This window comes from Panicum virgatum, chromosome 9N (genome assembly GCF_016808335.1).
Source record: "Panicum virgatum strain AP13 chromosome 9N, P.virgatum_v5, whole genome shotgun sequence".
Taxonomy (NCBI): domain Eukaryota; kingdom Viridiplantae; phylum Streptophyta; class Magnoliopsida; order Poales; family Poaceae; genus Panicum; species Panicum virgatum.
In genome coordinates, this window is record NC_053153.1 from 7,160,694 (window position 1) to 7,177,222 (window position 16,529).

The following is a 16,529-nucleotide window of genomic DNA, read 5'->3' on the forward strand; positions in this document are numbered from 1 at the left end:
TTTGTAACTAGTGCTATTTATTGTCACAACTCATGCTAATAGTAAATATAGCTATCATTTTTGAACATTTAAGTTTTTGAAATATAGCTATAAAAAATGAATAGAGGGAGTATTTCTGTGTTTACTCCATTTCGGGTGTGTTTAGATCCCAAACTCCTCGAAACTTTCCATCACATCGAAATATTAAATATAGTAAATGACTCATGCATGAAGTATTAAATATAGTTAAATAAAAAAACTAATTGCATAGTTGTGACGTACGTTGCGAGACAAATTTTTTGAGCCTAGTTAAGTCATGGTAGAACAATATTTACCACAAACAAACGAAAAATGCTACAGTGTACTACAGTATTCGAGGTGACTTTTTCTACCAACTTTTCAAGGATTTAACACACACCCTTCTTCAGCAAAACGTATTTTGGATAGCTTGAATGCATGCTATTTCCAGCTACCAGCTTCAACTGCCAAAGTGTAAGCTGACCTTCAAAACTCAAACCCAAGCTCACGCCGCACCTCCTACTAAGACAAGTGCTTATTTTTTACAAGCACTTTTTTCTCTCTTTAGATCTTGTAATTTTTGAAATTATGTTCATGTGGTTATGTCGCACCATTATCCTTTTTTATATCTTCGGTAAGATCTTTGTTGTTATTAAACGAAAGTTCCCTAATTATGTTATAGATCTTTCAATGCTTGTGGTTAGCGTTTGTTGATTTATCTATTAGTGTTCTTTCCCAATTTTATTTGATTTTTTAAAGTGGAGTGATTTTTTGGTTGTTTTGGGTAGCTGTGTTCGCTTGACTTGTCAGCCAACCAGCCAGCAATACTATTCTCTCATACTAAATCAGCACCAGCCACTAACTACCGACCAGTAGTACTATTCTCTCATAACAAATCAACACAAATCACAGCCAAACGAACACAGTGATCGTCCATCAAACCACTCATATAATGTGGGTTTCAAATTCAACGACAAATAGAACATGATAACAAATATGGAACTACCTCGTTCATTGGACATATGACATCTTCGTTTTTTATAATATAATTATAATTATAATTTGTATAAAACTAGTCGAAATCCATTAGGCAGAAATAAAACCGATTGGTCATTCGGCCTAAACGAATAACAGAGTAAATTATCTGTTGTTTAGCCGAGTCGGACGCTGCACCCGTAGCCCCGACGAGCACCCGAACTGAGTCGCAACTCACCAGCTGCGACCACCTACCAAAAGCTGAGGCGCTTCCACAAATTAACTGGGAAAATGCCAACACAAACTTGATGCAAATGATTTCGATGAGGTGTAGCCAAGCTACTTGGTTCAAAAGAACATTACAGATAGCAAAGGTACATCCAAATCACTCTGCATAAACGGCAAGACAAAACGGCAGTCCACAAGCATGTTACTCATAACCAAACACGCTTATATCATCAACACACCACCTCCCAGATAGACGGCCAGATAAATAACCACCAGTGGCAATGAAGCTCTAGTTCTTGCCGATATCCTTCAGACCGCAGATCTGCTCCTCACCCATGGCAGACATCACACTAACAATCAGGTCCTTCCCATCATCGAATCCAGCTTTAATCTGTGCTTAGTAAAGAAAAAGGAGTTAGAGATCTGGAGAGTGGTTTGCCAGAAAGCTCAAGCAGACCACAAAATATGACCGAGCGCTCTCTAACCTGGGAAAGCAGAGTTTCATCAGTAGGGAGCCTCAGATCATCCTTGGTGCCTCCATTTTCAGTCAAAAGGCTGACCTGCATTATGTGTGGAACGCATACGGATACTTAAGAAATCATTATGAACAAATTACTGATTTTCAAGAATCTAGAAGAGTCAGAAGAAGCATACAAATCCATCTTCAGATATGTCAATCAGCTGGTAGTCAGTACGGTTGACATGGGGCACCTACAGAGTATAAAGAAAAGACGATCAAACACACTGCATATCAAGAACCAAAGAATCAAGATAGAAGCTGGTTTATATTCGACACTCACGTCACAGTTATGGGAAGAGGGTACAATATCCTCAAGCTTCTTTCCGTTGAAAATATCAATGGCCACGAAGTGGCATTTCGCGTGACCGTGCTTCCCTGTCTTGGAAGTGGAGACCTCAACCACCTTCAATAAAGAGGGAGAAACTATCATACTAAACACCACCATTTGTACACAACCATCGAGGCATCAAGATATCGCACAGTTATGGGACTTTCATAATGAATGTATTCCATCCTAAGGATCCTTCAATGAATGCAAATGCGGATTTCATGCAACAACTTTGATTCATGTATAATATAAGAGACATTCATAACGACACCAGTCAACACCACCCAATGATTAAGCGTGAAGATAGCAAGAATTACAATTTTACTTTCACCTAAATTAGCACGTGAATGGCTTCAATGGAACACATAAAGCATGGTAGTATGGTACTAACAGATACAAACTACGGTACAAGAAACAATACGAGTAAAATGGCAATTTACATTTTGCAACATAGAAAGGCGCAAGGGACAGCATAATCATCCAAGACATTCTACCATACAATATAATCAAAGGCAATAATATGATACTCCTATACAGGAACTTCACACAAATGCAAGCAATTGGTAAGCAGATATTAGAATAGTATACCAAAAGATATTCTATGTAGAGCCGAGACGAAAGAACGTCACGATATAAGGCTGGGATCTCATAACATGGATCATTTACGTAATCACAGTGCAAACAAGGGTCAGGAAACAATTTATGAACCGCCACAGTTTGGTAGTTGAAATCAACTGACCTAATATGGCCACAATTAAAAGGCACGAAAAAGCATGAGCACACACAACCGCTACCATCAACCAGATATCCCCCACAACAGCACATCCCAGAGACTAATCAGCACAAAAAAAGTAAAACAGCAACTTTTCGCGTTACGAGCTTACGGCCTAGCAAGGCTAGTCGACACAGCACACCGCTTGTACGGGCCATCGCCAAAATCCACTGAATCTAACGAAATAGACTGAGGCGAGCAGGGATCCGTACCTTGCACGGGCGGCCCTTGATGACGATGTAGCCGTTCTTGCGGATGGTGCCGGCCTGCTGCGGGTAAGTCTTGGACGCTCCGGCGTCGGCCTTCGACTCGAAATGGTGCTCCTCGGAGTCCGACATCTCCCAAGCTGGACCGAAGAACCTGCCGCCAAAAGCAGCAGACTCCCACAGATCAGAATTCCCTGGTTCCCAGAAGGCCGGAGTAGATCGGAGGGGTTTGAGAGCGAAGGAAAGAGGGGGCGGCCGCTCACCGAGGAAGGCGCCGCGCGAGGGTGGGAGGCCGAGGAGGAGGCGGAGCGGCGGAGCGACGCAGCGATCCGGCTGACTAGGGTTCCGCACGGGCGCAGCACGCGCCTCCTTTATGCCGCGACGCTGGCTGGTGCCCGCGTGTGCTGTGTGGCTGCGCCGACGGGCCGTGGGCTTCTCGCCGCGGACCAGCGCGGCCCGTCCAGACCCGCCAATCCTATCCATCTTCCACTAGATTTTTTCTTCTCCACCTTCAGTATTTGAGATTGGTATAAACAAAACAACCATTGATCTATTCCCAACCCTAGCTCTCTCCCCAATATTCTCTCTCCCCGCCGCCATCACCACGGGCCGCCCTCACCGTTCGGTGTGCCCGCAGATCCCACTGCCCCATGCTCCCTGCGCAAGGGCCTGTGCTGCCTGCCGCCTCCAGCACCGCATACTGCTGCATGCCGCCGCCGCTGCCTAGCGCGCGCCGCGCGCCTGCCGATGCACCGCCGCAGCGTGCCGCCCGCGCTCCCGCTCTACTGCGCCGCCGCGCCGTCGCTCGCGCCCGCGCTGCTGCGCCGCCGCGCGTGTGAGAAGCTTGGTTCATCGCGGTTCAACATTTAAAATTTAACATTTAGTAATTCAAATTTCAACATTTTATCTATACAATTCAACATTTTCATTGTTAAATGTTGAACTGATTCAATAAAATATTAAATTAATCATATCAAAGTGTTGAACATAATTACAGAAATTTATACAGAATAATTGGGCCAAATGAGCTTTAAAATAGATTACTTATCTATCTTCCACAAGATACATAGTGGCCCCGTCCAGACCTCTCTTTCGTCGCGCCGTGAACGGGCTGTCATGGTGGCCGTGCATCGCCGTCGGATCTACCGGCCGGTGGCATCTGGCGGTACGTTTGGACGCTTCCGGGAATTCAGCGCAACGGCTTTTCGTGGCACGTAGAAGCCGCACGAAATCTTCAGAGAGATTGCGTGCTCAGACCAGTAGGAGACAAGAGGAGGCGTTCGAACTATCTGATTTAGAGCCGACTTGTGAGTTGTGATACCTGTCAACCACCAAGTAAGCGGCAGCTAATCACAAATTTCCAAGGTAAATATCATAGTGTTGTGGAGCTATCAGAGGGGACTCTGCAGAACATGGAAAATAGACGTCTCAGATCAACACGAACAGCTTGAACATCTACAGCTTCTGCACAACGGAGAGCAACAGGGCTCAGGCAAATCCTTTCCGTAAAAGCGGCAAGGCCTGTGCCTGGAATTCACATCCGGTATGCGACAAAGACTCCCGACGACGGCAATGCCAAAGCCAGACTCTTCAATTTGTTCCACATGAAAAAAGCAATATTCCTTCTCACGACATGATGGTCCTACCCCCGATCATATTTAGACTTCAGCAGAAAAGGAAAAACACAACTTCGCTTCGACCCTTTTTCCGGCAGAACCGTATATGTTCTTTAGCATCAGTCTACAGCAAATTTCTAGTGTACACAGCTGGGGCAGTGAAATGGGAACAGGTGCATGTGCATATCTACACAAAGTAATGCTTAACCATACAACAAATTACAACATGTTGCTCCATCTTTGTGAGCTCGGACATGTGACAGTACAATCAATACAATGGGGTTGCTTTAGCTTGATTAGTGTGCAACAATAAGGTAAGCAGTTCTAAGTTTGGTTAGAAGGGTCTTTCACCAAATGGGGCTTCCGTTTGAAGTCGTCCAGTGCTTCAATGAATATCCGGTGCTCCTCCACCCTGGCCAATAAAAATGTACAAGCGGAGTTCAGCGTTTTCTTTGTGATGTAGAGATTTGTAAAGTTAAAGGTACGATGTGGAAATTGCCGCAGAAGCAAGTGAAACCCCTCCGGGATCATGCTAAAAAATGGAAGAGATACCAATAATTTTGGAAACAGTTATGATTACTTTTACCATTTCACCCTACAGTTACCACCCTCTAACCCAATGGCGATAACCAGATGCTTATAGATTAGGGAGAGAGAAAGCAGCACCTAATGTATCCCACATTGCCGGAAAACATGGTTCTCAAGTAATCACCTTTTTATATTTTCGTGCAGTTAGTTGCATAGGTGATGGAGATGCCTACAGTACAAGTGTGAGCTGAGCAAAACCAAATGATTTGCTTCCATAGTATTTCTGTCTGTTTCAGTAGTTACAAATACATTTTGCTTTGAAGAAATTCAACACAAGCAATTATAGAGTTGTACTACTAGTTTTTTTTTTTGTATGTTACAACATTCAAGACGAATTTCAAATTACTAATGATTAATTCAGTAGGAGCTTGTAGTTTAGAAGCCACTCACATTGTATCCGCTTCATGATAATAGTTATGAGCAACTGCCAAAAGTTGGCCACTATGGTTGTACGCCATTGATGCCACTCTGCCCGAATAGCTAGGAAGCTGCAATAGTAAAATACTGTTGCTTTTATGGCACTGAACCAGAACAAAGAAATCGAGTCGCTCATAATTAGATATTAGAGCAGAAGAACTGCCATAGGCAGAAGGAGCAAAAAGGTAGGCAGGAGGACAAAATGATGTATGCTTTGTGATTTAAGGCAGCATCAATCATGTTATACAGATAAGTGCAAGGGTTAAACTATTTAGGAATCCTTCAAGAAGTAATGAAATGGACTCTGCCACCTGGAAATTCGCAAAAAAAATATACAACAAACTGAGTACCTTTTTAAGCACTGTATTAATCTCTTACTAACAAATAACTTTTGTTATTTGGTAACTGGATCTGCAGACCAAATGATGATAGTATTTGGAAATGCATAAATCAATCAGTATGGGAAAGGGGAGGGTGACACGAGATGTAGCAGGAGCAAATATGGGAAGACTTCTCACTCTAAGTGTAATACCCCATCCCAATATCCCTTAGTAGTTGGCCCATGTGGCCAGTGGTTGTAGTGTGCTGGTTTAGTACTACCTTGGAAGTTTTGTGTGTGTGTGTGTTGGGGGGGGGGGGGGGCAGTTTATAATCCTCATCGCTCCAAACATAGCACCTCCGGGCCCAAACAAACTTTCTTTGAGACTAAGCAATCAAATATCAATGTAACCTTTTTTTGGGAAAAGGTTGATATTACCTCAAGCAGCTTCTTTTTTGATTGAGCATCCCAGGCGATAGCATATCCTCCATCATCTCCAGTAACAAAAATTTTCTTGCTGCGGATCATAAACATAGGCATTTAGCTCCATCGTGACAAAATTATAGACCTATACGCATAACATACCAGGGATGAATTGCGATGCAATTTATTTTCACCAGGTTGGATCTTCCATTTCTGGAATTTGGATGACATCGGAAAGCATATCTGCAAAAACATAAGGAGAGTTACAGTGCATTATTCGTATTTCTCCAATGGCTTATTTTGGCCTCGCTACATCAAAAGTGTCCTATTTTAGTTCTGATTGACTCTTTTGTAAGAAATATTAGAACCAGGTAGGGATCTGATTCGAGATTTAGGTTAATGTAAAAAAGGAAATTCCATGAGTTAATAAGAGATGATAGCAAATTTGTAATATATACATCGTCTCCATTTAGATGAGAAATTACCAAGCCTTACCAGCCTTATTTTTAATGGTGAGGGAAATAAACAGAAAACTGAAATGTAAAGAGCAGTAGAGCACAAAGAAAGTACCGGTACTAACCCCATATTCCCATCTACTACATCATCAAGATAGTTCAACACAACAACACCATCGACAGAGCCAGCAACATAACCTAAGCAAAAAGAACCATCATGAAGGATGAATGTTTATAAGTGAAAAAGAAATGTCATATCTGATCCAAAATCTATGGCTGAATGAAAAACAAAGTATATTTGAGAGCAGTTGAATGGGCATCATTTGATCATAAACCAAAGAAATTAATTTCAATGTTTTATTTTACAAGGTCCAATCTACAATGAATTTCATTTTAAAAAATAAAAAACAAATCAACTCTTTTTTGGAAATAATAACTATAGACAAGGTTTTGCTAAGCAATACTAAAGGTTTCCTTCATGTCGACAAACATATATTCACAGCTATGAAAATTATCATTACGATAAACTTAAAATCCTACTAACAATAATTAGAAGTATGGAAATTCATAACAAAAGTTAAAAAAAGGCATACCGTTCCACTCCAAAGAAGATTGAAGGCATTGAATATGATATTCTAGAGGAGAAAATTTAGCTTTAACTGGCCCAGTTAGATTCCTCATGTCATAAAAATAAACATTTCTCGCAGCTGCCACTGATATATACATGCCACATACTGAAAGTGATGACACATCTGAATCAAAGGTTATCATGCCGGTAGGGCTTACATTTCTTGTTTTTGTATCCCACAACTGAAGTTTTCTGTCAAGGCTCCCGGTCACAATCTGACCTGAAAAATAACTCTAGAGATTAGAGAGAGAAAAACATCTATTGAACCAACCATAAAATTACAAAGCTATAGACTATTTAATGTCTTCCTTACCAGTGGTCTGACTATATTCGACGCAAAAAACCACATCTTCATGGAGCCCCACTGAATCCTGAGAAACTGAGTGGAGGTCATACCTAAGAATAATGCCCATAACGTGAATGCAATGGTGCAAAATTTTCAAATTAAACTAATTAACATGAAGAAAGTGACTTCTTGATGGTGTAAATCAACATCAGCAGTGAACAATCTTCTCTACCCAATACAGTTGCAATTGCTGTCATGTAAGCCTGGTCTGTTCTACTCAATGCAATCAACACGTGGATTGAACATAGTGAAGACAACTGGAATTTGGCACAATAAAGATGCAGATTTTCTAGGTTTAAGTTGTTTTTACCTATAATCAAAGTGCATGATCAAGGTGGCCTCGGTGGTGCTGGAAAACTAGTCCATGATGAGCAACTGGCTCCAGTTTCTAACTTCTAGGAAACGGCTTGACTGGAAGCAAAGGACTCGGACGACACCAACTAACAACCTCAAATAGTCTCCACTGACTCAATTAACACAGCTAACACGACTAGGATTACAGCTAACAGTTGCACATCTAATGCTAATGAAGTAAGGACTAATATGGTTTGTCCTATAGATGGCGCACATAAAGAATGCAAAGATGCAAACAAACAACGCTAAATGGAATCATAATACCTTATTTGCTTTGTCATGCATTAGCAGCAAATGTAAAAAAAAAATATTGCAATGGTCCAACCGAAGGTTAAATTCGCACATGGAATTTGTATACTGTGCCCTTCATTGGTAGACAGACTTTTGTTTTGATTCTTACTACTTCAAAATACATAAACAACTTGCATTGAGAAACCGTGCACAGAATTAAGGTATGTAATTTGGATGTCAGTATAGGAAGCACAACGATAACTCATGCTACCTTGCATTCGGCAAATAATACAAATGCGACATAATCCACTGGATTGCATCCGTTTTTAACTTTACCTCCTCACAGATCCATCAGAGCAGCAAGCGAGCGCTGCCGACTCATCTTCGAAGCAACAGTCGAGAAGCGCCGGGTCCGACTCCGCCTTGAACCGCAGCGTGTTCCTGTCGGCGTCGTACAGCCGCAGCCCCTGCGGAACAACTCCGGTGCAAAACCCGATCAGACACTGCTCCCAACCTCCACGGAAACGATCTCCCCAAATTTCAAATCGACTTGAGCACGCCCAAATTCGACTCCGATATGAGCTGAATTGCTGAAAATTTACCCCTAAATAGCACCATAACCACCACCACCCCCCCCCCCCCCAAAAAAAAGAAATCAGAATTGTTCGCATCTCCATCGAACTCAGCGGAACCAGGAGTGAGAAGAGAAACGCCCAAGACGCAACGAACCGCGAGTCAGGGGGAGAGAGAGCTCTCACCGAATCCCACGAGGAGACGAGCAGGTTGTTGGAGGTGGGCGCGAACCGAACCCGGGATGCGGCGCCCGCGATGGCGCCGCCAGCCACGCTCCGCCTCGCCATCGACAGGTCTCAGGCGCGGCGCGGCCCTCGCTAGTGGAGTGTAAACTGGGGAGTAACCTGTATACCTCTCATGAAAGTTACTCTCGACTACATGTCTCTAAAAAGATGGGTCGCATTTGTATACCCAGCTGCTATTTTTTTTAATCCACATACTCTTTTGGACGGAATGGAGTGTAATGGTGTCAAACGGAGTTGTAAAAAGACATTTTTGCTCTTGAGCTGGTGATTAGAGCACCGGACTGGCCTGGAGGGTGGTTGGCGTGCAGGAGCGCCTGGGCAGTGGGGCGCAGGAGCGCCTGGGTGGTCAGGTGGGGTCGGTGCCCCTGGGAAGTGCCTGGGCGGGGTGTGCATCCGGTGATTCAATTTTTTTATTGCAGATGTAATAAAAAATAAACACAATAGAAAATAAAAAAAATAAAACAAGAATAAGGGGTGTGCATCCGGTGATTCAATTTTTTTATTACAGATGTAATAAAAAATAAACACAATAGAAAATAAAAAAAAATAAAACAAGAATAAAGGCATCTGTGAGGAGGGCCTCCTCCCGGCCTGTTGTGCTATTTTTTTAAAAAAAAATCAGATATAATAGGGGACATAGAAATTTGATTTGACAATTAAAAAAATAGAAACATGCCCTAAGCATATAGAATTTAGAACAACAACAATGAGGCACACACCATTTTTCATTCTACAATTAGAGCAACAAATTCACAGCAATAAGTACTTGTTCAATTCACCAACATAAATAGTAGAATTACAAACGAGAAGTGCCCTAAATTACATAAACATGGCATGAAATATCACAACAACAAAAAAACAGTTCTCCAGATCATAAGTACAGCCATGCCAAAAGAAATTGATGCTTCATGACAAACAAATGCTGCAGCCAAAATAACACTTTGGAATCACACTTTATTCAAGTTGGAGTTGCTTCTTGCTTCTGGTATTTGAAGTGGGGCTGGACGGGCTGGCTGCCACAACTGCAGGAGCCCTCTTTGGTGTAAGTTTTTTCTTGATGGCACACTTCTTCCTTGGTGTCTGCACTGTATGTTCTGTGGCTTCAGGGCACCCGGTGTCTTGAAGAAGAGGGACGGGTTGCAAAACTTGGAGAGGAAGAGGGTCAATGGATCCAATTCCAAATCTTGTGTAAAAAGCAAAAAAATATGTATTGGTGAGGTGAGTGTACATGATAAAGTAATGAAACTGAGAATAGCTTAAGACAACACTTGGTAGACCTAGTATCGGCAGTGCTTGTCGAAGTATTGGTTGATGTCCCTTTTCTTTTTGTGACACCTGCTTTTGTAGACGATGTTCTCTTCCTTTTCTTGTGTGTAGCATTGACCCCTGCCTCATTGTGTGGGAAGACCTTCCCTGATGCAGGAGTGGGCACAACAATGCTAGTCTCTGTGCTACAAGTGGATGCTTTCTTGAGCTTTTTCTTTGGTGGACCCCTGAAATAAAAGCGAGTGTGTGATCTACAATGATAGTTATTGAAACCAGTGAACTAAAGTGAAGTAATGTTTATAAAGTTTACCTCACAACCTCCATTGCAGCTATATCTTCTGGATTCCCATTCTTACAAGTGTACCAATGGTGCCCTAACTCCTGGCATATTGGGCACCTATGTTTCTTCTTTCTGCTATTACCTCCCTCCATAGCTAATTTCATTTTATTCTTTCTCCTTCCTTCAGTAGTTGACTTAAGCAATGGAGGATGCATGAAGCCATGTGTGGCTTTGGGCCACATGGATTTATCTGGAATACTAGGGATAGAACCCTCGTATGCAACTTTGAATTTCTCAATTGAATAGTACTCATGCACATAGTCTTCTAGGTGAGTACCATAAATTAATGTGATGTAGGCAATGGTATGTTTGCAGGATATCCCAGACCCCTGCCAAGCCCTGCAGGTGCATGCCCTCTCAATTAAATTGACTACAAACCTATATGCAGTGGCAGAACAGTCCTTAGCACAAATTTTAGCAATGCCATCAAGTGAGCTTGTGATCACTTCAATGTCAAGGTTGTAGCTGTCGTCCCTCAACTTTTGGACTATATGAGGCAAAATCTTCCCTTCAAACTTTTGGGCACACCTTTTCCTATTATTCCATTTAATCAAGATGTTTTGTCTAATGGTATCCATCAGATCATCCAGGTGCTTGCCCTTGTGATCCTTTATCTGCAAATGTAGGAATCAATGGTTAGGTACTGGAACAAAAAAGATATCAATGCAAAAGAAAGTCATGACGAATTGAACTTATTATTTACCCATTTATTGAATGCCTCAGCCAAGTTATTGGTAATATAATTGACAAGGTGGAGAACTGGCTCCTGGTCCACAATTTCTTGTGAGTTTCCTGAAGATATTTCATAGCCTCTGGTTTGTATTCAGCCATTGCTTGATAATGTTTCTCAAACATGTATGGGTTCCAAGAATATGCAGACTGTCACAAATGCTTATCAAAAACCTCACCATTGTACCTCTTCTTGAAATTTTGGACTAGATGGTACATACACTCTCTATGTTCAGCTTCTGGAAAAACCTCACTAACCCCATTCATCACTGCCTGCCCACAATCAGTGCTGAATGTTAGGCCAACTGGGGTGCCTATAGCTTCCTTCAACCTCTTCATGAACCACACCCAATTTTCATTTGTTTCTGAGTCAATCACACCAACAGCTACAGGGTACATCCAGTTATGCCCATCAACTGCACAAGCTACGCACAACTGGCCTTTGAACTTTCCATTCAAAAATGTACTATCTACAGCAAGATATGGCCTACAACCTCTAAGGAAGCCATCAACACAGGGTTTCATAGAAAAAAGAGCCTATTAAACCTTGTTTTTTTGTCGATGGTGGGTGATCAATCACAACAAAAAATCTAGGACTGCTTTCCTCTATCTGAGCCATAAATCTATAAAGGTTGTCAAAACTTTTGCCCCAAGGGCCATAAATTGTATCCATAGCAAGTTGTTTACCTAGATCAACTTTCCTGTAGGTCACATCAACTTTGTGAGTTTCCTTCACCTTTTTTTCAGCTCTGTGGCTCCCAATTTTCCATCTTCCTTTAGCCAATCAATCACTTGGTCGCACACCCAAAACTTTGTCACCCCTACACATGCACCTGCACTTCTAGTGATGTGACACTCCTCATGAGGGTATGGGTTCCTCCTCACCAGCCAACAAAAAACAATATCATGGTTAATTAAAAAGAAAAAATAATGATCTATACAAATTAAGGACAATATAAAGATTACCTTTACTGTGACCCCATCGCTCAAAACAGAGGCATGAAGTCTCCACCTACATCCCACATTCTTGCCACTGCAGTACACCGTGTGCCGAGTTTTATCACTTTTTTTAATGTTATAATGGAACTCATATTTAGTAGCATGTGAACCTAAAGCCAGCTTAAAAGCATCCATGTTTGAATACAAAGTGCCTACATCCATAGGAGGATCACTCTTATCATAGTTTGCATCAGACTTCTCTAGAGGCAGTCTATCTTCCACAACCTCATCTATGTCCTCTACTATATCTTCCTCATCAGAGAAAGATTCATCCTCACCCTCTGAATCATAGCATCCATCTGATTGGGAGGTTTCAGGCTCTTTTTGTTGCATGTGAGGATTGACAGGTGCTGAATTTTGGGGACCAAGGTCAATGTACAACCCCTCTCCATCATTTTGAAACTCATTGCATGGGTTTGGGTTAGCCATATGTTCAGTAGTTTCAGCACAAAGAGTATGTGTTTCAAAACTTGGTTCTGCTAGGCTAGGACATGGCATTGAAGGGGTGAATGGGGCTTCCACGGAATGGCCAGTACTACTACCATCCCATACCGGAATCTCAGGAGGATCACTACCAGGGCTATAATAACATAAAGACAAATAGCAGCACTTAGAAACTTTATGTTTTGCAAACATTTCAACCAAATCTTGATCAGAGCATATTGGGATGTTGGCCTTTGTATCCATACATGAGTAAAATAATTTTACTATGTCTCCATAAGAAGGAGGACACTTGTCAATAACTTCATCAACCAAATCTTTGAAGTTGGTGAAGTCAGGATCCACAACTTTGTCTACGATGTACCCCCCACCATGGCTTTTGGGAGCAACAATCCGGATTTCTAGATTGAACTAACCCTTTTCGTCCATTCTACAGATGAACAAAAGAGCCCAACATTACAATTGAAGAAGATCTTTGTTCTATGTCTACAGAAATTACTACTCATGCATCAAGAATTAGATAAATGCTTAAAGAAGAAATTACCTTGAAGCAAACGAGGGCGCCATGAGAAAATTTTCTGGACAGCGACTGGCCTGCCGCCCTTGGCGGGGGCGCGCCCCGTGGCTGCCACGAGCGCAGCCGGCAGGCGAGTGTGGCCCCACCGCCCGGCTGTAGGGAAAATGGCCTCTTATGCCACTTTTCAATATAATGTTTTGGTGATTGATATAGACAACACAACACTTGGACTAATGCGATTGTTTAGATGATGTAACACCCCGGGTGTCTGCACAGTACTTAAAAAGGTGTCTGCACAGTAATTGTGTATGTTTGCTTTGCGTCATGTGCTTAAATTACTTAAAAAGGATCTTTTTGTAATTATGAAAGGTTATATGTGTAATTATGATTTTATACAAGGTCCTTTATATAGTTATTTGTGAATATAGCTTTTGTGGAGGGTGTTTTTGTAAAATTTGCAGTGCATTAATGCATGGCAGCCAATTTTGTTTTTAAGTCTAATTTTGAAGTGAATTTGCATTGAAAAAGACAAAATTCCTAGAATTTAAAATCCCTCTTGTGTTTTCAAATTTAGCTCTCTATCCTTTGGTCAAATAAATTTTTGCACAACATCAAAGTTGTAGCTCTTGAAAAATTGAACAACTTTCATGTTGGGTACTTTTCCATTTGAGCTTTGGATTAAAAGTTATCGCTGTTTTACAGTGGGGTCCCTGGAATTTTTGGAAATTGCAAAACTACCCTTGTCTTCCACCTCCACCCCCCTGCTCTGTTTTGCGCCGCCGCCCACCGACAGCGCCCCGCCGGCGCCGGGGAAAGCCTTCCCGGCCATTAAATCACCGCGCGCTGGCACCCACGCGTCGCGGACGACCTCCTCCACCGCCCTCTAGCCTCGCGCTGGAGCCTCCCCGGCCGTGCCACGCGCCCCGCCGCTTCCAGAACCGCCCCGGCGGCCGCCACCTCGCCGTCGCGGTGGAGAGCCAGCTGCAGCAGCCGCCGGCCTCTTCTAGCGAGCGCCTAAGCACTACATAAACCCCAGCAGTCGATTTCGTTCGTCCCTTTCTTCTCCCCTCGCTCCCACGCCTCGGAATGCCGCCGCCGCACCACCCGAACCCCGGCGAGCTCACCCTGCCGCGGAGCCACCACCACAGGCCCGCTCCACCTCAATAACCCCCACCTTTAGCCGCGCCTCGACCTCGCGCAGCTCCCAGGCCGCTTCCCATCGCCCAATCCTCGCCGGAGCTACCTCGCCGTCGCTTGCCTCCACCGCCGAGCCGCCCTGCTCCGTCGAGCCACCGCCTCCGAGCCCCTCCCCGCAACCCTAGACCACCTAGAGGTGCGCCGTGAACCCGTGAAGCTCACGCACCCTTTCACCCTCGCCGCCGGTGAGCCCCTCGCCGGGAAACCGCCGGTCAAACCCGCGCTCCCCCTCTGACCCGGCCCAGGGACCTCGGGTTTGAAATTCCAGAGAACCCGGGGGGTTATTTGAATAGGCCTAGACTCAGATGAATAGTGCCTTAGGGACTGCTTTGAAATGTTTTTCAGTGAACTTTGAAATTCAATATCAATTCGTAGAAAATTCGTAAAATAGCAAATCTTGATGTTTTGGAATCCTCTTGAAGAGATCTATGCAGTAGAACCATAATATGTTAGGCTTTAGTTGCAAGTTTTTGCTGTAGAAATTGATTTGTGTTTCTAGTGCATAAATATTAGTTGTTTTCATCTTTTTCTTAACTACTGTATAAAGCCATGTCTTGCAGTGAAACTTTTATGGTAGTTCACTCTTGTAGCACTTGTTTTTCTATAAAAATTTCTTGATCAGTTCTCTTGTGTAACTATTTATGTGATTTAATCCTTGTTGAATAGACTTTATTTATGATAAATAGTTTCTGTTCTTGATAAATCCAGATAATATTCTTGAGTGTTCATCTGGAGTATCTTAGCTTGTCCAGGAAGTTTGAGCTTCAGTTCATGTCTAGATCAGGGGCTAAAAATAAATCTTGCTAATCTGCTGTCTGTTTTGTTTATTTTCTCGTATTTATTTCTGTATAGGTAAAATCATGAAAAATTCACTGTTGCTAGTTTATTTCTGTGTTGACCTGCTGTTAAATTATGAGCTTCTACTTTGCTCTAGTTTGACCTGTATAATTCAAGCTTGATCTAGGTGTTATCTGAATGAAAGAATTATTGTGATTAATTGGCTACATGTCTTGGCATGATTTTTGCAGGATAGCTTAGTCTGTTCATGTTCTATTTAGGGTAATTTTTGCTAAATTTATTGATGTTTGTGATCTGAGTTGTTGTTTTAGTTAGCAAACCTTGAGTTAAATGCTATAGGAATCAAACACCACTCATTTTATGAAGTTAGTATAGCTTGCTTGTGTTGTTGATCATGATGCCTTGTGTAGTTAAATTTGGTATTTAACTACTCTACAAACGATTGCCCATGTTTATTTTTAATGTTGTTCTTGCATTACATATAGACACGACTGCCTTATCGGACGGGACGTACGAGCTGATCCCGGAGTCTGACGGAGGTGATCTCGAAGCTCAAGTAAACACTGCGGAACTAACTGAAGCCCCGGACCAAAGTTCGGAAGAGCCTAGGGCTGAAATAGTTAGCAACTACCGAGAAGGCAAGCCCCGGACATAACCTATATTTCAAATTAATATCATTTACTGTATTACTTACTTGTGCATTTACAGTTCTTAGGATTTGAATTGAAACCCTAGATGTATGATCCTAGGAACCTATATACTGAACACTAGACTTGAGTTCGACTACTTGCTAAGCTTATAGGACCGGTAAAAGTCGAGTGATTGCCTGTCACTCGCGAGCTTTATAGGAATTGCCTGTTTACTTCCTGTTAACAATATAAGGACGACGGACGGGGTTGTGATCGATATCATAACTTCAGGTGAGACCCCGTCTATGTTAATGAACTTGCTAAGGTCGCGGTGTGTGGTAGCGTTGGTTAAGTCTTTGAAAGTACTAGCCACATGCCGTCAATATGGTACG

At 42.5% G+C, this 16,529-nt stretch overlaps 2 protein-coding genes across 3 annotated transcripts; both read right to left on the minus strand.

Moving 5' to 3' along the window:
• Positions 1-1,266: 1,266 nt before the first annotated feature.
• On the minus strand, positions 1,267-3,439 carry LOC120690040 (eukaryotic translation initiation factor 5A-4). The gene is made up of 6 exons (XM_039972556.1): positions 3,290-3,439; positions 3,033-3,180; positions 2,001-2,123; positions 1,855-1,911; positions 1,686-1,760; positions 1,267-1,591 (listed from the first exon to the last, which is right to left on the minus strand). The coding sequence occupies exons 2-6, from the start codon at positions 3,156-3,158 to the stop codon at positions 1,490-1,492; spliced, it is 483 nt and encodes a 160-aa protein (XP_039828490.1). The 5' UTR covers positions 3,159-3,180; positions 3,290-3,439; the 3' UTR covers positions 1,267-1,489.
• A 1,258-nt stretch (positions 3,440-4,697) lies between these two features.
• On the minus strand, positions 4,698-9,346 carry LOC120690039 (mitotic checkpoint protein BUB3.3-like). Of its 2 annotated transcripts, none has more exons than XR_005681555.1 (9): positions 9,162-9,346; positions 8,740-8,870; positions 7,786-7,868; positions 7,438-7,692; positions 6,970-7,042; positions 6,552-6,632; positions 6,405-6,483; positions 5,621-5,734; positions 4,698-5,054 (listed from the first exon to the last, which is right to left on the minus strand). XR_005681555.1 is itself a non-coding variant. In XM_039972555.1 (9 exons), exons 1-9 carry the CDS (start codon positions 9,261-9,263, stop codon positions 4,967-4,969), a joined length of 990 nt encoding a protein of 329 aa, XP_039828489.1. In that variant the 5' UTR covers positions 9,264-9,340; the 3' UTR covers positions 4,698-4,966. The 2 variants fall into 2 exon arrangements, 1 of the variants encoding a protein (XP_039828489.1); XM_039972555.1 differs by having other exon boundaries at positions 5,621-5,718; positions 9,162-9,340.
• Between the last annotated feature and the right edge of the window lie 7,183 nt (positions 9,347-16,529).

Bases quoted from the DNA above. Each gene is read 5' to 3' on its own strand.
- LOC120690040 (XM_039972556.1), bottom strand. From the start codon at position 3,158: ATGTCGGACTCCGAGGAGCACCATTTCGAGTCGAAGGCCGACGCCGGA. The intron at 2,124-3,032 runs GTACGGATCCCT...TCTTTATTGAAG, and splicing joins TCAAGGGCCGCCCGTGCAAG to GTGGTTGAGGTCTCCACTTC. The intron at 1,912-2,000 runs GTGAGTGTCGAA...TATACTCTGTAG, and splicing joins CCTCTTCCCATAACTGTGAC to GTGCCCCATGTCAACCGTAC.
- LOC120690039 (XM_039972555.1), bottom strand. From the start codon at position 9,263: ATGGCGAGGCGGAGCGTGGCTGGCGGCGCCATCGCGGGCGCCGCATCC. The intron at 8,871-9,161 runs GTGAGAGCTCTC...GTTGTTCCGCAG, and splicing joins TCGTCTCCTCGTGGGATTCG to GGGCTGCGGCTGTACGACGC. The intron at 6,633-6,969 runs GTTAGTACCGGT...ATGTTTTTGCAG, and splicing joins GTAGTAGATGGGAATATGGG to ATATGCTTTCCGATGTCATC.